The sequence below is a fragment of the Bos indicus genome, chromosome 17, assembly GCF_029378745.1.
Source record: "Bos indicus isolate NIAB-ARS_2022 breed Sahiwal x Tharparkar chromosome 17, NIAB-ARS_B.indTharparkar_mat_pri_1.0, whole genome shotgun sequence".
Classification (NCBI taxonomy): Eukaryota; Metazoa; Chordata; class Mammalia; order Artiodactyla; family Bovidae; genus Bos; species Bos indicus.
The window spans coordinates 12,679,791-12,701,740 of NC_091776.1; the positions used below are offsets into that span (position 1 = coordinate 12,679,791).

The following is a 21,950-nucleotide window of genomic DNA, read 5'->3' on the forward strand; positions in this document are numbered from 1 at the left end:
AGTGGCACAATGGTTAAGATTCTGCCTGCCAACGCAGGAGACCTAGGAGACTGGGGTTCCATCCCTGGGTTGGGAAGATCCCCTGGAGGAGGAAATGGCAACCCACTCCAGTATGCTCGCCTGGAGAATCCCATGGACAGAGGAGCCTGGCGGGCTACAGTCCATGGGGTTGCAGAGAGTCAGACATGATTTAGTGACTGAGCAGACATGCACTGCTCTTTTCATGATTAAGTCTCCCTGCCTCTGCAATTTAGTTTTTTAGTCATTTAGTTATGTTTGGCAAAGAATATTTGAGAAAAATCTCTCAAGAGAGTAGTGAATTTTATGAATCCTAAAATCTTATGTGCGAAGAAAGGAAACAACAAATTTTTAATCAAAGTAAGCAATAATGACATGTTTATTTAAAATTTCCAGTAGAGAAAACCCACTAGTTTTGGAATAAAAGTACTCAATGTATGAGAGCGTAAGTGAATATAAAAGATTAGCAGAAGAAAAATAAAACCAAACATAGTACAAAAAAATTTTTTTCAAAGTTTGAAATTGGTTTAAGCAGGGATGTTCTTTAAATCCTCCAAATATTTAACAGTTACTAGGTTTGGCAAATAATTCACTTGAAAATTAAAGCCTATTTCTGTACTGTAAACTCCATAAAAACTCCTTATTAAATTCAAGCAACTCCATTCAACTGGTATTGAAATACATAGGCAGTCAATTTCAGAACAGAAGGAATTATTCATTTGCTCTCACAGTTACATGAATTAACCAGCTGCACAACTTTTTTTTTTTTTTTTGGAGAAGATGAGATAGAAGATGCAAAAAAAAAAGGATAAAATCTCTAAAAAATTGAAACACAGCAAAATTCAGACATTAGTTTGTTTCTTTAAAGCAACAAACTGAATTTTTACAGTATATTCTACATTTGCATTTCCCTCTCCCCCCGCCCCTTCAATACTCCTAAAACCCACTAGTCTAATCAATTCTTAACTTTCAAATATTCTGTACATATATATTTAGCAAAGAGCGTTATGTCTAACATTATTCTGACAGCATTATGGTCAGCATACGATTTTAGAAAGATTACTATGTATATCACCAAGATTAACCTTTACTTAAAAAACAAACAAAAACCTTTACTAAACGAATAGTTTTAAAATATTATGAAAACCCACGAAGAGAAGACTCCACGCAGGCTCTAAACCTGATAAAAACACACGTCAGAAAGACTATTAATGCTTAACTTCTGCCAAACGATGACCTTAAAGTGCCAAACACAAAAGACTCTCTTAGGATCGTTTTTCCAATAGGTGATTTGTCCCTGGCTTGGCCTTCTCTCCTTTAACTATACACAAAGTCCTGCTAAAAAGTATGCATTTTAGTTGATTTTACAATCCAATGTTACAATGTAAACTAAACAGGTTCTTGATATCAACAGTATGTTTAGCCCGGGTTTTCAATTTCTGAATCCGATAGTTGGTCACAGAGGTCAAGTATTGTCAAGGCTCCTTTGTCAGTTCAGATGGTTGTCTGACTCGTCCATCCTTCAAGTACATGCAAGGCTCAATAGTTCTCCAGAGGCAGAAGCCTGAGGCGTTTAAGACACAGATGAAATAGGGTTATGAGGTGAGCCCATCTGGGTAAGAACTTTATCCAGCCACTGGAGGGGGCCGTGCAGATGGATCTCGATCCAGCAGGGCGTGCTGGTAACATCCTGGCGGTGGTATTCTGCTCCCCAGCCCTGGAAACAACAGTGGGAGTCATTGAACCTGCTTGACTCAGTGGTTCAACTTACGGAGTTAAAAACAGCTCACACAACCGGATGCTCCCATTCAAGATATGGTTCTCTTCACAACACAAATGTGTACACATGATTTCCAGACAATTATAGCTCCCCAAAGACCATATGTGGATTCCAGATTAAGAAGTACTGGTCTTAGGGGACTTCCCTGGTGGTCCAGTGGTTAATACTCCGCATTTCCACGGTGGGGGGCTCGGGCTGGATCCCTGGTTGGGGAACTTATGATCCCGCATGTTATTCAGTATGGCCAAAAAAAAAAAAAAGAGTACAAGTCTCGGGGAATGAAAATTTTAAGCTACATTATTAAGTGTTCAACTCAATTGTGTCTGACTCTCTGTGATCCCAAGGACTGCAGCCCGCCAGGCATTTCTGCCCATGGAATTCTCCAGGTAAGAATACTGGAGTGGGTTGCCATTCCCTTCTCCAGGGAATCTTTCCAACCCGGGGATTGAACCCATGTCTCCTGCACTGCAGACAGATTCTCTACAGCCTGAGCCACCACAGAAGCCTAAAGTACATTACAAGGCTGCTGTAATAGCCACTCTGTAGCTCTCATTTTCATTGTCCATTATGTTACTCATACTGTGATGACAGGGATTGTTAAACTCTTATCATCAAGAAAATAAGAAAAAAAGGCATGCAAGACAAACTGACATTCTGTTTCTCCCTATTCAGCCACTGACAGTTCCTTTGCTAACACAGAGCTCCTGACCTTTTGATCTCTAAGCAAATCTGGCAGGAGCACATAAGTATCCAAAAATCTGTTAGTAACACATAACCAGTGACTTCGGAGAAGGCAGTGGCACCCCACTCCAGTACTCTTGCCTGGCAAATCCCATGGACAGAGGAGCCTGGTGGGCTGTAGTCCATGGGGTCGCGGAGTCAGACACGACTGAGCGACTTCACTTTCATGCACTGGAGAAGGAAATGGCAACCCACTCCAGTGTTCTTGCCTGGAGAATCCCAGGGACGGGGGAGCCTGGTGGGCTGCCGTCTATGGGGTCGCACAGAGTCGGACACGACTGAAGCGACTTAGCAGCAGCAGCAACCAGTGACTTGGATTATTTGTACAAAAGGGTAGCTTGCCAGAGACCTTCAGGATTACTGAATTAGGACATGAAAGTTGACAGAAGTCTCTATGAAAAAGAGAAAAATAATTTTGCTATTGCAAACATCAAATCCTTACAGGTGTGGTGGATGAGGGCATATGAGATACTGATAAACCCTTGTTTCCTGAGAGATGTCAGAGAAGGCTGGGTTCTCTTTATCTCAGAAATTTCAAGCAATATATCTGAATATCAGAACTTTCAGAAGAAACTTGAAATATATGAACCGCACAGATATAAACATCCATGCATCTGTAAACATATCACCATACTGCTAACTTTAATGAAAAGGTTAAGTCCATGTTTCCTGCACTAGACAGTAAGTTCTTTGAAGGTAGAGACCAGATCTCACTTATTTTTCTTCTCAAACATCTAGCAGAGTGATCGGCACAAAGCAGAAGCTTTAGAGATGCTTGTTGAGATGAAATGACTTAGAATTTTCACATATGGGGAGTTTACTGTGCAAATAATTTATAAAATACACGCTTAAAGGCCAAAATTGATCATCTTCACAAAATAGTACAAAATTGGCTCTTAACATTATTAAAATAGTTTCTATCCTTTCTCCAAGATGCTGAGGGAAGAGTATGTAGTGCTTATGCTAATAAAGAACAAGGCTGTACAGTGATCACATTTTTTGTTGCTAATGTAGTAAGTAGCTGCCCTTTATCGTGTCAGCAAGAGGTTGAAATGTTTAACTCTCCAAATCCAGCTTCTCAGCCTTGTCCTTTATAGCTTGTATAAGCCTTCATTCCAGTACTTATCAATTTATATTATAATTAAACATAGACTAAGCCATCAGAATCTTGAAGCTAGAGACTTTAGGTGTTTTATTATCTTTGTATTGCTATTTTGGAATGGTGCTAAAAAATGTTTGCTGAATGAATGAAATGCTAATCTATTTTTAATGCATATCTTTGATTATACACACTCTTTATTAGTGTAAAGGTGGTTTTCACTTGTGTAAAAGTAAATAATTAAAAATCTGTAAAAGTAAAATTATTAAAATTGATTGGGTAATCAATAAGAGATAAGTTTGAGAAGAAAGCCAATTGGAGCATTACAGTCGTAAATTCTCTTAGAGTGGTCCTTTGATAGTAATAATGGACTCATCGAAGGACCCCAGTTCCCTAACTACAGCCACCCATTTTAAAGATAATGAACACGGGGGTCAGGAAGGAATCTCTGGGCCTTAATCACATGACAGAGTAAGAACATGGATCTTCATGTTTTATTATATTTCCTCCCTATCAACAAAAACAATAAACACAATGCTGGCAAGTCATCATCCTAATTTTAAATTCACTTTAGTCAAAATGCTAAGTCAGAAATCAGGGACTTCCCTGTTGGGCCCTGATGTTGGGAAAGACTGAAGGCAGGAGGAGAAGGGGATGACAGAGGATGAGATGGTTGGATGGCATCACCGACTCAATGGACTTGAGTGTGAGCAAACTCCAGGAGACGGAGGACAGGGAAGCCTGCCGAGGTGCAGTCCAAGGGGCTGAAAAATGTCGGACACAACTTAGTGACTGAAGAACTACAACTGGTGGTCCAGTGGTTAAGACTTCGCCTTCCGATGCAGGGGCTACGGGTTCGATCCCCAGTCAGGGAGCCAAGATCCCACATGACTTGTGACCCAAAAAACCAAATGATAAAACAGAAGTAATACTAACAAATTCAATACAGATGTTTAAAATGGTTCAATAAAAAAAAAAAAACCTTTAAAAAGTTAAAAAAAAATTAAACCATGCATATTAATAATGGATGAAAAAGCTCTTTGTGGTCTCATAGGTATACAGCATATAGGAAAACCTCTCTAAAAGGTAGAAAATCTCCTTTAATATTTGAAAGGTACCAGACTTGGCTATAAGAAACTGCTGAATTATGTTTCAAGAAAACAAACACTAAGACAACACAGTGAAACTCTCCTAACATGACTCAGAGAAGTAGGGAAAAAATGATTTTCAGGGAAAGTTATCTTTGATGTAAAGGATGATTAACAAAGTAAGGTTCTGAAATTATCCTCTGTAATAAATTCATCACAGAACAGGTCTAACAACAAGTTCAGTGAGCTTCTGAGGAGAGGACATGAAAGGTGATTGCCTCGCCCAAATATATAATTAGTTTTGCTACTCAGGGTAACAGAGGAGGAAAGTCTATGTTTGAGAATTCAGAGACAAGTCAGCCACAGTAAGTTGTTGCTGGGGGTGGTTTAGCTGCCAAGTTGTGTCCGACTCTCCTGTGACTCCATGGACTGAAGCCTGGCAGGCTCCTCCGTCCGTGGGATTTTCCAAGCAAGAACACTGGGGTGGGTTGTCATTTCCCTCTCCAGGGGATCTTCCTGACCCAGGGACCGAACCTACGTCTCCTGTGTTGCACATGGATTCTTTACTGAGCCACCTACTGACTTATAAATTTAATCGTATATTTGAACTATTTTTTATACTTTGATGGCATCTTAAAATTTTTACTTCTCAGTGGCAGAAGAAGAGGCAGCAAAGAGGTCACTTCTAGTGAACAATGTCTGTAACCTTGACCCTCCTCAAACCTAACAGCACAATCTTAGTGCTAAGGCAAGGGCCTTATTAAACTCTTGAATTATAACAAAATCACAAGCTTTGCTGGAACCACTAAAAAATATCCTGGACCAATCAAAAATAAATCCTAGTGTGGCAAACTTTCACTTTCAAAAAAACCTTTGACTCTACAAAAAAAATCACTTGCTTACTGTTGAAACAAAAGTACCAAGTGTTTATCATCACAAAAATACTAACAAATATAGAATTAAAAAAAAGAGGGTTGTGTTTACAGGATTGATCTCATAAGACAACCATGCATTTAGAGTATATATGTTATATATATATAACATGTTCTAATAATATTACAATAGATAAAATAGCACTATTCAAATCAGGAAAAGTTTTTAAAAACCTGCTATTATTAACATTTAACACAAACACTCCTACATTCCAATGATATTTTCCCAATAGTTAACCTCTTATTAAAGGTTAAAATGGCTAGATAATAAGTTGGTGTCTACAGACATATATCAAGAGGATACAGATCTACATATAATGCAGAAGTGCATTAAACCCTGACCAGAGGAACCAGAACCACTTACCTTCACAAAGCTCATGCGAATAGTGCACATTTTTGTGAGCTCATAGACCGTCTCGAAGCCGTGGTTCACAGACTGTGCCAGTAACTGAGCAAACTCTTGGTTATTAAAAATTTTCAAACTACACCCACTCGGGATCTTGCAAACGGTAGTGGGATGAAATCCGTGATGGTAGTTGCAGTTCCGACTTTGCACAAAAATACTACTGTCACTGAGGCACTCGGCATATACCTCGCCTCCGACATAATAAAGATGAACTCCTGCAGGAAGACAAGCGTAGAGTGTGGTTATTATTGTTTTTCACAGCTGACAAGCATCGCGGTAGCTTCAGAATGTAAATTTACACGGTTATTAGATAAACATTCCCTAAGTCTTACACAATTGATAAAATCTTAGTTAACGATATCAGTTAATATAAAGCCCGTATGCCAACATGCCTGTCTAGACAATTTCGAGAAAATATTTAATAACACAGCAAAGTGTGTTAACTTAAAAATCAGTTAACAGAGGATAGCAATTTCATTTTCAAAAGCATTTAATGCCCTATTTGGCCATGGATTGAGAGCACAGTCTCACTTACAAAATATAGCATAAGAAAGCTGGACTTGATTATGGGATCCTACACATATTCATCACATAAGCTCTCTCGTGTTTATTTTGCAGCTAAGCTGTTCAAAAACTTTTAGGGTAAGGAAAGGGAGGATCAAGAGGAGTAAAAGAACCAGAAAACCACAGGTGGAGGAAGTATTGCTGAGAGCGGAAAGAAGGAAAGGTCCAGGGAAAACAGCCCAGAAACAATAATTCCGTGTAGAATATGATCTCGCTGAATTATCATCTGCTCCAAACGTCTTCCAGTGAGATCTTGAGTGCCAGGAGTGTAGGAAATTGATCTTATCCAATCCTTAAAAAAAAAATGAAAGGGGGAAAAAAAAAAACCCACTCTGACAAAGCCCCATAGCATTCCAGGCCACCCAGCAAACAAGAGTCCCATCCCATGTGGCCTTCAACAATGGACCTTGCAGGTAACTCTGGCAAGGCTTAGTCAGTGCTAAAGCTATTGTCTCATCCAAAATACTGTGTGCTGTGTTTATAAGTATACACAATGGCTAAGGTTCCTGTAACAATTAAACTGCCGCTGGAGCAGAAGCCCATTTTTCTGTCTGATGTAGAGAAAACAATTTGAGGGTGTGTGTGTTTGTTTTTTTACTTTTTCCTGATTATAAAAATGAGGAATTTTCATTTTAGAAAATTTAGAAAGTGAAGCAAAATATAAGGAAGCAGAACACATGATCACTCCTTTAGCGGCCCAGAGGTAATAACTATGAATACACATCATTGTGGGTCTTGGGTATCACCAAACTTTCTTTGCAAACATTTAACACATTTCCATGACTGAATGAATACAACAATTTATTTAAAGGATTGTCCCATTACTGGACCATTCTGTCAATGCCAATTTTCTGTTATAACAATGCCATGATCAATGTTGCCGCATAATTCTTGATAATATTCTTAAGAGAGACTCCTGAAAGTTAAGTCATTGGATCGAAGGCTTTTGATTCACTTTGCCAGAGTGCAATTATCAATTTGCAAGTCTCCAGCAGTAGATGTGCGCCTTTCTTATTTCACCCATGCCAGTACTGAGTCTGAGTTTCAAACACAACAAAACTCCCCTAATTTATAGCTGGAAAACAATATTGTTTTAATTTGCACTGAGTCTCGATAGTGCTGCTCTGCTTACTCACCATCTGTGTTTCTCTTGTGGATTTACTGTTCATATTTCTTACCTATTTATCCCATTGGAGTTCCAGTATTTTAATATTTTTTATGAGCTGCACACATAGGAAAGATATAAATAATTTATTTCCTATTTGCTTCCCTGCTAGTCCTTTGTCTTTTTGGTTCATGCTATTGTTTTTCTTTAACCCACAGAAGTTTGAAATTTCTAAGCAGACAAATCTCTTGTAAACTCTTCTATTGCTTTTTACGCTTAGAAAATCTCTGCCTCTCTGATCAGTTTATTTTCTTCAAACTTTTCAATAGCTTTCCATAAAATAATTCAACTCATTAATCTACCTGCATTTGTGGAATGAGGTCAGGATTTGAACTCTTAGCCTCCCTGCAAAGCTAACTTTGTTATTACAGGACCATTGAAACAGTCTACTAATTTGTTTTGTTTCATTTAACACACATTAAACTTTTATATATAGTCCAGTCTGAATTTATTTTATTCTATTGCTTTGTCTACACATTGATTTAACTGTAGCTTCATAATCTTTTATTAACCCCCACCTCAAGATTCTTTTCTTTACTCCTTCATTGAAAAATTTAGCTATTTTCACTAACGTATACCCAGGGATCCAACCCGAGTCTCTGAAATTGCAGGCAGATTCTTTACCATCTGAGTCACCAGGGAAGCCTCTTTAATGCATACTTCCAGATAATATGCAGAATATACATCTTCCAACTTTCAAAAAACATCACACTGTAATTCTGACATGGATTGTTTTAAACTATGAATTAAATTAGGAAAAATTAGAATATCCTTATAATGCTCTCACCATATTAAGTCTTCTCTTTTAGGAACATTGACTGCCATTTATTTATTCAAATTTTCTTTCTCAGTTAAATCTGGTTTTCTTTATATAATTCTCATATATCGCTGGTTCAAGTTATTTATGCATTCTGTTGCTACTGAAAATGTGATTTTTTTTCCTCTCCATTATATTTTTCTAACTAGTTATTGCCAGATTAAAGAGAACTGACATACAATTTCTAAAAATAGATTCTTTAGTAGTTTCTAGATAAACAATCCTATCATTTTACTAGACACAATCACTGTAAGTAATTTTGAATGAGTAAAAATGGAAGGACACTCATAAGTTTTTGGTATGACTGAAAATTAACAAAAATTTCCTGGAAAGTAATTCGGCAAAATACATGAAGAATTTTTGGCCTTCTAATTTCACTTCAAGAGCCGATCCCAAGAATATTATCATTTAATATCAATTAATCATTTCATCTACAAATGTGATAATTTTGGCTTATTTCCATTATTTATAAATCTTCATTTGAGTGCTTCTAGTCAAGGCATCTGGAACAATTTTAGCAGCATCCCCAGAATCCGTGTTTTCTTCCGAATTGTCATTAGCAATGTTCCAGAGTACAATGGCTTTTTACTACTGTGCAGTAATGGTCAACTTTAGAACAGAATTAAAAATATGTTCCTCTGTCCCAAATGTATGCAAAACTGTGTTTATATATAGTTCCAGGGGTTTACAGACCACAGGAAGGTATCTATATGCTATGAACCTAAGTTCTGGCATTCTATCATTAAATGTGTAGTTTAGATTTTTTTTTTGCCTTAACCATACTAAGAAACTATCTATCAATTCCTGCTTTATGAGGAGTTATTCTTGTTTCCAGGATTAAATGCTCAACTGCATCTCCAATGTCTTTTAAGGATCTATTAAATAACCTTTTAATTTGGTTTAAATTTCACAAGAGGTCATTTAAAAAGTTTTTACTCTGGAAATAATTTCAAACATATAGGCACAGAACAAACAACAAAGAAAAGCAGAACAAAGAACACCATAGAACCATTATCCAGATTCATCTGTTGTGACAATTTGCTCCATATGTTCACCATGGGTACCGCCCTCCGTCTATTCTTCCACACACACCCTCATACACACACATGTGTATATATTCTGACACAGGACTCTCAGATGGATAGACAGCTCTCTCTATTGATCTATAAATATAAAAGACATATATAATTTCTTCTTGAAACATTTCACGATGGCCCTTTACCCCTAAATACTTAAGTGTGTATTTCCTAAAATCAGGAGTTTTCTCTTACAAGCCACAGTACAGTTAGCAATGCCAGTGCACTTAACATCGATACACCACGTCTATCCTTTCTACCACTCAAATTCTAACTTTGTCTGCTAACCCCAATAATAATCTTTGTAGTATTTTTTTTTCCCTGTCTGGTACAGGATCATGTCCAGGGTCAGATTACTACAGAGCTGTGGTATCTCATTAGCCTCTTTTAGTTTGGAATATTTTCACATTTTTGTCTTTTGACATTGATATTTTGGAAGAATACAGTCCCTCCTCACTCTTTTTAATAGAATGTGCCTCATCTGTGGTTTGTCTGAAGGTACCCTGTGATTAGATTCAGATTTGCATTCTCAATGGGGATTCTCTGTAGGTGCTGTTACCTCCTCATCAGGGTACCACAGCTGCAGACGTATGATAGCCACCTGTCTCTCACTGGTGATGGTCATTTTGATCACCTAGTCAAGTTGTTCTCCAATTTCTCCAGGATACAATAACTGATTTTTACTCTCCCTTGTAAGTAACAGGCAGTCTATGAGGAGACACTTAAAAATCATATAAATAGCCCGATTCTCACTAAAAAATTCTCTCTATACTTATCATCCATTGATGATTCTTGCCTGATGGGCTGCAAAATGGAGACTTTCCACCAACTCACACTATATTTAGCCATCAGCCTTCGCCATTCATTTACTTATCTATTATCGGTATGGACTTATGAATTACTATTGTTCTCCAGTGGTTTAAAACTCATCACTGTATTTAATTATTTCAGTGTTTCAATTATCCAAGCTGGCAGTGGAAATCACTCCAAGTTGGCTCCTGTGACATGCCTCCATCGGGCATAAGTATTTCTTTACTTTCAGACGTAACAAAACATTCTACACTCATCTTGTGCCCACCTGTTCCAGCCTTGAAGTCAGCCCTTTCTCCAAAGTCTGGGTTCCTCTCTAGCAGCATGGCGTCAAGAAATGATGATCTGATCACCGTATGTGCTTACTACTGCTGGGTATCTTTGCCTCTTGACCCTTTCAGCATATGAATCGAAAACTATATGCATACAGATCGAACCCAATAGATGAATCAGAAACTATATGCACGCAGAAACACATTTACTGGATTGGTCCAAAAGTTCGTTCGGCTTTTTCTGTAACATGGAAAAAAATCCGCACTTTTAGGCCAACCCAATACATAGGCCTTCATACACACACATATACCGGAGACCACAAACATGCATGCACACACACACATACACACTACTAAAATCATAACTTCACACTAAAACTTCCACAGGGTTTATTGTTACCCTCCTCCACACCTGTATGTCTCTTATACCACAGTGAAAACCCAGGTTCCCCACAGCATCCACATTTAGTCATTTGCTTAATTTTACAATATGAATACATCTTAAAGTTTCATAACTGTTTCTTTCATTCTGCCACTAAATAATGAAGAGCACTCAAAAGGGTTCAGGATATGTTTGCTGGCACTCTCCCTTACCTGGTCCAGGCCAAGGATATGCAAATGCCATGTTAGTCGCTCAGTTGTGTCCAACTCTTTGCGACCCCATGGACTGCAACTCACCAGGCTCTTTTGTCCATGGGATTTCCCAGGCAAGAATACTGGAGAGGGCTGCCATTTCCTACTCCAGGGGATCTTCCCAACCCTGGGATTGAACCCAGGTCTCCTGAATTACTACTATATTCATAAGTTATCTTGAAGTTTTTTTTCCCAGTGAGTTAATGTATTCCACTTGAAATACATTAGCGTTTACTTCTTTGCATTTGCTTTTAGTTTTAGGTTGTAAAGAATTTTTAACAGCTATTTCATTCTGCAGCAAAACATATGATAGAATAGTATCCCCAAATAGCAAATCACAATTTCAACTAATTAAATAATAATTATGAGTCCGTAGACCACAAAAATCACTGACTGGGAAATGAAGAACTTCCTGATGACACAAATTGAAAAAAGTATTTACAAACTGAAGCAGGCGTATATTATCTGGCGTTGGCTCCAGAATGACTGCCGGTCAGTTCTGGGGGAAGTAGAACGCGACAGACAGACCGTTCAAGAGAAGCTCCAGCGAAGGCTCACCTTTCCCGATGTGCCGCCTCGTGTTTTCGATGGTGGAATTTCGGTTAACGTTGGAGAGCAGCCCGAGGCAGAAGCGGTTCTTGTTGTTGGAAGGATCGGTGAAACCATCCACCAACACGCTCGTGGAGGAGGCATGGAACGCTTCGCCCACACGATTGTTGAGCTCATAGTAGACAATAGAGCACCAGTGTTTCGGCTCCTCATAGGCAACCGCCTGAACATCTGTAAGAAAGGAAAGCTTAGAGTCACCCATGGGGAGTGCCCCGGGCGTTCGAAAACTGAGACTGCGGCGTAAAGTTGGCGCAGGGTCATGGAATGAAGATGTGACACAGCCACCACTATTATCAGGTACAGAGTTTATCTCTGATCTCGGGAGCAGGGACTCCTTGCTAAGTGGGGCATTCACCTTCCATTGGAAGATAATTTTCTCTGATGGCTATCGGATCAACAAGACGGCAGCTAAGCACGCCAGCAGTATGTGCTGGACACTCCCAGGACACTGCTGGCTCTATAATTTGCCAAAATGGAAATGACCCCACCACTGACCCTGGCTCACCATCTAAAGAAAGGCAACAAGTGGCAAGTGAAAAAAACAAGTGGGGAGAGAACAATAGAGGACAGGAAATATGCCAGAGGTGCTGGCACAAAAAAGGAATGACTCTGGACAATGCCTCAGTATGCCGATGCTTTTCCAAAGCAATGAAAAATCAGTTTCTAATTATTGATAAAAAGTTACTTGACTTCACGTTGCCAGTAACTCTCACAGCCTTGCTCCAGTCCTCAAACTCAGGAAGAAATCCTGCCAGCTGGCCATTCTTCCTGGATGAATCATATCTCTCTCACCCAGATTTCATGCTAACTTCCTTATATTTGCTTTAAGTCATGCAGAGCAGGTGTGTTTTGTCTCTCCATTCCCAGAATGGGCCAACAATGGAAATTACCCAACTTTACTGACAGGATGCAGCTTGTTAAGTCAAATCTCTTAAGACTAACAAATCTCCAAACAGAACATGCTTCTAAACATTTGCAACTAAAAGGTTCTAAAGATAAGTTCCTTCTGCAGTAAAACCTCTTATATCACTGCTTTTAGAGATTCCAGGAATACAAACCATATATTTCCACTGTGCCAATATGTAATGATCTGAAGTTTTTATGAAGCCTGGAGTATACAATCACTTAAAAAAAAAAAAAGAAAATCCATGTTGGAAGCATGAACTCTGTTAAAGGAGAACGACCTCTGTGTTCTGAACATCAACCTCCATGAATATTAAAACACCCTTTACTTTAGAACACGGTAAAGAAATTAAGAAAAATAATCATTAAAAAATCCATCCATACATTCGCTGCTTTATACACTTAAGCAGGTGAGTTGAAAACAAACACCATCTTCCATGATTGCTAAGTGTCATCCCATGTCAATCAGCTATTATGTCAATCAGCAAGGTTCTTTCAGATTTACAGGGGCCAAATCTTAAAGAAGGCTGCAACGTCATTAAGAGAAGGCTTTAATCAGCTACCAGGATCATTCAAAGTACTATCCATCTAGCTTGGAGACTGACAATTTTTTTCTGTAAAAGGCCAGTAAGGTCTTAGAGGCCACACAATCTCTATGGCCGCTATTCAACTGTGCCCTAGCTGTGCAAAAACATCCACAGATAATATGTAATGAATAAACATGGCTACGTCCCAATAAAGCTTTATTTATAAAATAGGCAGCAGGCTGACGTGGCCTGTGGGCTGCAGTGTGCTGACCCCCTGCTCCAGGAAAACCACCAAGGTTCAACAAAGCCAGCAGTCCTTAGAAAAACATTAATGGTAAACTTACTTTCTAATGGGGAAGCAATTTTTAGCCATTTAAAGGAAAAATCTGAAAGCCAATTAAAGGTCTGTTTTCTGAAATCAGACACTTTGGCTTAACAACCATGGCTGCTAGTCCACATGCTCATAACCGTTTCAGGCTATGCCCATTCCCTTCTGTTCCCCAAATACACATTCCAAAGGTGTGTGAGATAGGAGTTATTTTCCCCAACCAGAATCTTGGTCAGCTCATATGTTTGAGAGGATGCTTTACAGATTATCAAAATCCAGAGTCAGTAAAAAAACACATAGCCAATAAAAAAGATATAAGAAATGTTTACACATTAAAAAGGTGTAACTTCCAATTTATTTAACTTCCACTGAACATTGAAGTAAAGTTCTCTGAGTTCATCATCAACTGCGAAAACCTTAAAAAAAATATCAGCGACTTCTGACAAAGTCTGAGGTTATTTCCAGTCCTTTACTTTAAAAAGTGCTAATTCTCACTGGTCAAAGCAAACACCCTCTTCCAACAACACAAGAGAAGACTCTACACATGGACATCACCAGATGGTCAACACCAAAATCAGATTTATTGTATTCTTTGCAGCCAAAGATGGAGAAGCTCTATACAGTCAGCAAAAACAAGACCGGGAGCTCACTGTGGCTCAGATCATGAACACCTTATTGCCAAACTCAGACTTAAATTGAAGAAAGTAGGGAAAACCACTAGACCATTCACATATGACCTAAATCAAATTCCTTATGATTATACAGTGGAAGTGAGAAACAGATTTAAGGGACTAGATCTGATAGACAGAGTGCCTGATGAACTATGGACGAAGGTTTGTGACACTGTACAGGAGACAGGGATAAGACCATCCCCATGGAAAAGAAATGCAAAAAAGCAAAATGGCTGTCTGGGGAGGCCTTATAAATAGCTGTGAAAAGAAGAGAAGCAAAAAGCAAAGGAGAAAAGGAAAGATATAAGCATCTGAATGCAGAGTTCCAAAGAATAGCAAGGAGAGATAAGAAAGCCTTCCTCAGTGATCAATGCAAAGAAATAGAGGAAAACAACAGAAGGGGAAAGACTAGAGATCTCTTCAAGAAAATTAGAGATACCAAGGGAACATTTCATGCAAAGATGGGCTCGATAAAGGACAGAAATGGTATGGACCTAATAGAAGCAGAAGATATTAAGACGAGGTGGCAAGAATACACAGAAGAACTGTACAAAAAAGATCTTCACAACGCAGATAATCACGATGGTGTGATCCTCACCTACAAGCCAGACATTCTGGAATGTGAAGTTAAGTGGGCCTTAGAAAGCATCATTACGAACAAAGGTAGTGGAGGTGATGGAATTCCAGTTGAGCTATTTCAAATCCTGAAAGATGATGCTGTGAAAGTGCTGCACTCAATATGCCAGCAAATTTGGAAAACTCAGCAGTGGCCACAGGACTGGAAAAGGTCAGTTTTCATTCCAATCCCAAAGAAAGGCAATGCTCAAACTACCACAAAATTGCACTCATCTCACACACTAGTAAAGTAATGCTCAAAATTCTCCAAGCCAGGCTTCAGCAATATGTGAACTGTGAACTTCCAGATGTTCAAGCTGGTTTTAGAAAAGGCAGAGGAACTGGAGATCAAATTGCCAACATCCGCTGGATCATGGAAAAAGCAAGAGAGTTCCAGAAAAGCACCTATTTCTGCTTTATTGACTATGCCAAAGCCTTTGACTGTGTGGATCACAATAAACTGTGGAAAATTCTGAAAGAGATGGGAATACCAGACCACCTGACCTGCCTCTTGAGAAACCTGTATGTAGGTCAGGAGCAACAGTTAGAACTGGACATGGAACAACAGACTGGTTCCAAATAGGAAAAGGAGTATGTCAAGGCTGTATACTGTCACCCTGCTTATTTAACTTCTATGCAGAGTACATCATGAGAAACGCTAGGCTGGAAGAAGCACAAGCTGGAATCAAGATTACTGGGAGAAATATCAATAACCTCAGATATGCAGATGACACCACCCTTATGGCAGAAAGTGAAGAGGAACTAAAAAGCCTCTTGATGAAAGTCAAAGAGGAGAGTGAAAAAGTTGGCTTAAAACTAAACATTCAGAAAATGAAGATCATGGCATCTGGTCCCATCACTTCATGGGAAGTAGATGGGGAAACAGTGGAAACAGTGTCAGACTTTATTTTTTTGGGGTCCAAAATCACTGCAGATGGTGACTGCAGCCATGAAATTAAAAGACACTTACTCCTTGGAAGAAAAGTTATGACCAGCCTAGATAGCATATTCAAAAGCAGAGACGTTACTTTGCCAACAAAGGTCCGTCTAGTCAAGGCTATGGTTTTTCCAGTGGTCATGTATGGATGTGAGAGTTGGACTGTGAAGAAAGCCAAGCGCCAAAGAATTGATGCTTTTGAACTGTGGTGTTGGAGAAGACTCTTGAGAGTCCCTTGGACTGCAAGGAGACCCAACCAGTCCATTCTAATGGACATCAGTCCTGGGTGTTCGTTGGAAGGACTGATGCTAAAGCTGAAACTCCAATACTTTGGCCACCTTATGTGAAGGGTTGACTCACTGGAAAAGACCCTGATGCTGGGAGGGACTGGGGGCAGGAGGAGAAGGGGACGACAGAGGATGAGATGGCGGGATGGGATCAACAACTCGATGCGCATGGGTTTGAGTGAACTCCGGGAGTTGGTGATGGACAGGGAGGCCTGGCGTGCTGCGATTCATGGTGTTGCAGAGTCGGACATGACTGAGCGACTGAACTGAACTGAACTGAAAGAATGAAATAACACATACCTAGTAATGAACTTGTATTTTAACTTCAATTTGCGTTGTTGTTTTTTAGTCACAAAGTCATGTCAGACTCTTTGTGACACCACGGACTGTAGCCAGCCAGGCTCCTCTGTCCATGGAATTCTCCAGGCAAGAATACTGGAGTGGGTTGCCATTTCCTACTCGAGGGGATCTCAGGTACTGAACCCGTGTCTCCTCCATCGTAGGCAGCTTCTTTACCACTGTGCCACCTGTGAAGTCCTTCCAACTTGCCTTAATTGAAGCATGCGCGCAGGGAACAAATGCTGTTAGTTTGGTTCCGCTGCCACTATTCTAGATGAGGGCCAGAAGGAAGACGAGGCTTATGAATATTTATCCTGACAACAAAAGAAGCCTTTGGAAAGCCTTGTTATATGATCTTTTCATTTTGGAAATCACCAGTGAAAACTCTACTTCAACTTTATACTCACTTTTTTCCCCCTCAACATCCCTTTGTCTTTCACTTAAAGATATTCTTTTATCACCAATTTGGAAGTATTAAGTACTAAGGCTCTAAACAGATGGCTGCACAATTATATTTAGACTTTCATTAGCTAAATCAGTGTGTCTGTTCTTCATATAAAAGGCTTATTTCTAATCCAAGGAATCCTTTCTACTGAAATTCTCTTATAAGTGCTCCTTATATATTTTATAGCTTCAAATAGCTATCTTTTTCAAGACGAATAAAAAATTTGTGAGAGAAAGCAACATTTGGACAGAGAACTTCAGACTCTAAAAAGAGAAGCAGCAGCAGTTCATTCTACCTCCTCTGTTGATTTCTGAAGGCAGAGATGGTGCCATCATATTTGTGTCCATGGGTTGAGAGCCATCCTGGGTCATGGGGTCTTCAGGGGGCAGGTAAGCAGGTGGGGGTGTATCTGCTACAAAATTAAAAAAAAAAAAAAAAGATTTGTTTATCCTTAGTAAACACACAAGCACACAAGCTTAAAACATATATTCTCTTCCATGCCTGAAATTCTTAAGAGATTGAGTGGCCACTTCACTGTCCCCATCTGAAGACTAGATGATACTAAACACTGGGCTTGGGGTATGCTTTGTGAAGATGGCTACCATCTCATATTCTTCTATGACTGCAGTGAAAACTCAGTGGGAGGAAAGCATCGTATACCAGTTCTGGAAGCTGTCTGCCTACCCAGGATCACTCCTTTTTACAACAATCAGAGGAGTATTTAAATGTGCTTGCACACGACCCACCTTCAAAGGACCTCTGCATTTTGTCATTTCCCTGGTGGATGGAAAACTTTTGAAAGCTACAAGGACTTCTTCAGAAAAGGAGCTTCAGGGTCTCGTGCATTAAATCTATGGGCTCTTAGGAATTTACCAACTGAGTTTCAAGACAGCCAACTTACTGACTCAAACTCTGAACTTCCCGTGACTTCAAGAAGTCCGCTAGGACCACCTAACTTCCTATCCACTCAAATAGTCTCTAGCAACAGAATTAGAGGAAATAAATCAGTTTGTCACAACTATCTTCTATTTCAGAATTTTTGTATACATTTCTTCTGGAAAAGTTCACAATCAACTGGCAAATACGATGCAAACATCGTGATTTTTGAAACGACACTAATACAAGTCTTGTGCTTTTGCATTTTTCACTTTTAATTTTTTTTTGACGTGGACCAATTTTTAAGTCCTTACTGAATTTGTTATGACATTGCATCTGTTTTGGTTATTTTGGCCACGAGGCATGTGGGAGCTCAGCGCCCCGACCAGGTATGAAATCTACAGCCCCTGCATTGGAAGGAGTCTTAACCACTGGACCACCAGCGAAGTCCCAGTCTTGTACTTTCTTAAGTAAAATACAGGGTATGGTTTTCCCACAAATAATTCTTTGTGATGGAAAAACGAGTTTCTCAAGGGCCACGGCGAGCCCATGGTACCATCTGGCACATATGACAGAGCAGGAAACACAGCTTCATCTTAACCAGTAGCCTGGATGACACCACTCGGGGCAACCGTCAAATAGAAAAAGCTAACACGGCTCTTGCAGAGTTTCTCAGTGATTTCCCAGACTGACTCTCCAGCTGAATCACACCCTGGCCACTTCCACCGTCTCCCCAACCCCCCACCCCCTCGTCCCTCAGCTGCTACCAAGCACAGAGACAGGACCGCAGGGACCTGATCCGGATGCCTTTTCTACTCTTTCTACCGCTTTTTTAAAATTCAGCTTCTTCCTTGCAGCTGTAACACTGCCTCTGTTTTATTTCCAGCCAAAAACGAAGACAAAGAGCCTCCTCTGAGACCAAATCCAATAAATTTCTGCAAGCAGACTGGTGAAAACTTCATCACCCTCCTGTGGCCTCAGCTCCGGTGGGAAGGACCACATACTATGGGTGATGCTCTGCTCTCTCCGTGAGGCCCTCCTCCCACCCCTTCAGCTTTCTCTGCTCCACATTTTCTCTACTCGGCCTGTGCCTCAATCCCTGACAGCCAGGGACAGTGTAAATTCAAGCAATGATCTTCAGTATTTTCCACTCTTGGGGCTACCCTGAGTCTGCCACTGCTTCAAAGCCACCCAAAACATCTAACTTTGACTCCAACCTGTTCCTCAAACTCAACGGGTCCAGGAGGGGACAGGAAATCACCAGATGATATGAGTTGGATTTTGAAATAATCTGTCTCCCATCCTCCTCATCTTAAACAGTTTCTGATTGAAAAACAAGCCAGTTCAATATAAACAGGCTTAAAATGCAAAAAAGCACTAAGGACATAAATAAAAGATAAGAATATCAAGTATGGGCCACTTTCAATTTTTGAGAAGACACTAGCTCTGCTATCGAATTCAAATTGGCCTCCAAACATTTCAATATGTTAAACATGCTTGCCCACTCATTTTCCCTTCTTGAAATGTTAATAGATGTCAAGTGTATCTTTGCTTAATGTACCCTCTGTGAGGCTGACTGGCTAGGAATCTGGCACTAATCATTTTTATTGTTCTGAGATGCTGGCTTATTAACCTATAACGCGAAAAATATAATGTCCTAATTAATCATTTAATTGACAGACATTACACCCTCAGAGAAGCCTACAGAAGGATAATGGTCTTTTGTCTTTGCTAAGTTAAACAAGCAGATGGTTACCGGTACTTCTGTTGCAAGTCCTTTGTTGTTCAAGTCTGTGTTTCTCAGGATTACATCACCACTTAAACGAATCTAATTAAGTGTGTGTGGGGGTGTGTGTGTGTGTGTGAGATCCCCCAGGAAATATCTCTTCTGAGGTTGCACTTATGACAGGGTTTTTTTTTTTTCCTTGCATGAAAACAGCAAATGTGTGCGGCGTGCTATTTTTTTTCCGCTCGCTTTTATCAAGAGCAAAGGCTGGAACAACCATGCCACTCCCAGAAGGATGCAGCTGTTTCAAAACCTTTCAAAAATCAAACACGAAAACGTATTCAAGCATCTGTGCCGGACAAATAAAACACCGCCTTGCTTGGCTACGAGGTGTCTCCTTCCATTCAAAGTTGTATCCTGAGTTTTAGAGCACAGCGCCATGTCCCAAGGCTTGCGAGCTCTCCCCATTCCAGGAAACCCGGCTTCTCCATGGCACTGTGATGACGCGTCTCACTGACCACAGGACATTACTGAATGCAGCAACCTACCTGGCATCTGAAAGGGGCTTCCTGGGTCTGAGCTGGTCGGAGAGTGAGGGTACGTGCTGCTGCTGCTTCCAGGAGAGTTGGGGTAACTGCTGTTGGGAGAATGAGGAAACGGATGGCTGTTGGGCTGCTGGAAAGAATCCGGGAAAGTGGCGTTGAGTGGCATGTGAGGCTCATTTTGCCCTAAGTTGCGGAACTGAGCTAAGAGGCTGTGCTGAGGATTGTATTCGCTGTGTCTTGGAACCAGTACTGGAGGAAGAACTGGAAAAGGGGAAAGGGAAAAAAAAAAGAGGGACCAAAGTGAGAATGATGAAAATCTTTTAATAAGGTCACACTAAAACACAACCAAGTTGAAACATAATCTGTAAGTCACAACAAGTTATTTGAACCTTGTCGTGCTGCCAACTCAAAAGCACCATTCAAATGAAAAGCCATTTCCCACTTGGCAACAAATGCCGTAAAAATGATGATGGTCTGCTCAGAATCATTGACGGGCCAGCCCGAGACCTGCAGCATCAACCAAGTGCCCAGGCAAAGTCTGCAAAACACATTCTTTTACGTGAAAAATGTTAAAGTTCCCTGATTCTTAATTTTCTCACCCACTAAAAACCAAGGTACAACTAAGAACATACATTGCCAATGACAATTCCAGTTTACCTCCCTGGCGGAAAAGATTTCACACTTAAGAGTTAATAATATTTATTGAATGCTGTGAATTATCCACCACAAATGTTTTAAAATTCTTTACTGAATTTGTTACAATATTGCTTCTGTTTAATGTTTTGATTTTTTTGGCTGTGAGGCACGTGGGATCTCAGCTCCCTCACCAGGGAGCGATCCCGTGCCCCCTGCATTTGAAGGCAAAATCCCAGCCACTGGACCACCAGGGTGGTCCCTACTCACCACAGATGTTTTAAATGGACACGTTAGCTCACTTTAAACCAAAGCAAGTGTGCTGATAGTAACTAAGGTTGAGAGGATAAATACAGTGAGCAGTATAAAATCCAAACGCCATGAAAATTATTAATTGGATAAAAATGCGATATTTTGTGGGACAGGCTTTATAGCGTGTCCCAGTAGTCACACTTGATGAACACTTTCCTCTAAGGATCTGAGTGCATTTACCACTTCTCAGCAACCCTTATCACCACCTGATAGGCAAAGGAAGCAATACAATCAGCATCTTACCAACTGAACACTCAAAGTACAAAGGTCAAAAAAATGTACGCCCTAGTAGAGAAGGAAATCAAACAAGTCAAATCACTCCCCAAAGCTCCGTGTGTTAGGAACCTAAGGAGTCAATAATTAGCAGGGCTGTTCTCAATCTCCAGAAAACTCCAGAGGCAAAGCAACGACGAGGGCGATGAGAAGGGAAGGGGCGGGCCAGCTACCAGAACCCTAACTGGGTTGTTCCTAAGCTTCTTGCCAGGGTCACCAGATGGCTCCTCCCGAAAACTAAAGGTCCCTGGAATCCCTACTGCTCTTGTGGCCTTGGTTAGAAGGAGAAAAACAGTCCATTTGGTAAACTGCATGAGAGGAGAAAGGAGGAGATTTAAAATCTGTTATTGTTACTGGGAGTTAGGACTCAGAATACATTTTCCCCAAGAAACTGTATTTAGTGGCATTAGGAATTAAGCAGATTTTTGAGGGCCTTCCAGTGAATCTATCCATGGCTTATATCATTTCTACAGGAAAAAGTGCTCTTAACACTTGGATTATAACTGATTCATGAGCTAAAAAT

At 40.1% G+C, this 21,950-nt stretch overlaps 1 protein-coding gene across 5 annotated transcripts in view; it reads right to left on the reverse strand.

Moving 5' to 3' along the window:
* Nucleotides 1–379: 379 nt before the first annotated feature.
* Nucleotides 380–21,950, reverse strand: part of SMAD1 (SMAD family member 1) — an 82,849-nt gene continuing 61,278 nt past the window's right edge. For all 5 annotated transcript variants that reach the window (XM_070769045.1, XM_070769044.1, XM_070769046.1 and 2 more), the window contains exons 3-7: nucleotides 20,213–20,470; nucleotides 17,358–17,474; nucleotides 11,960–12,181; nucleotides 6,023–6,279; nucleotides 380–1,735 (exon numbers count right to left, since the gene is read on the reverse strand). In XM_070769045.1, coding sequence (XP_070625146.1) covers nucleotides 1,592–1,735; nucleotides 6,023–6,279; nucleotides 11,960–12,181; nucleotides 17,358–17,474; nucleotides 20,213–20,470 — 998 coding nt within the window. In that variant the 3' untranslated portion in view covers nucleotides 380–1,591. The remainder of the gene's footprint in view (nucleotides 1,736–6,022; nucleotides 6,280–11,959; nucleotides 12,182–17,357; nucleotides 17,475–20,212; nucleotides 20,471–21,950) is intronic.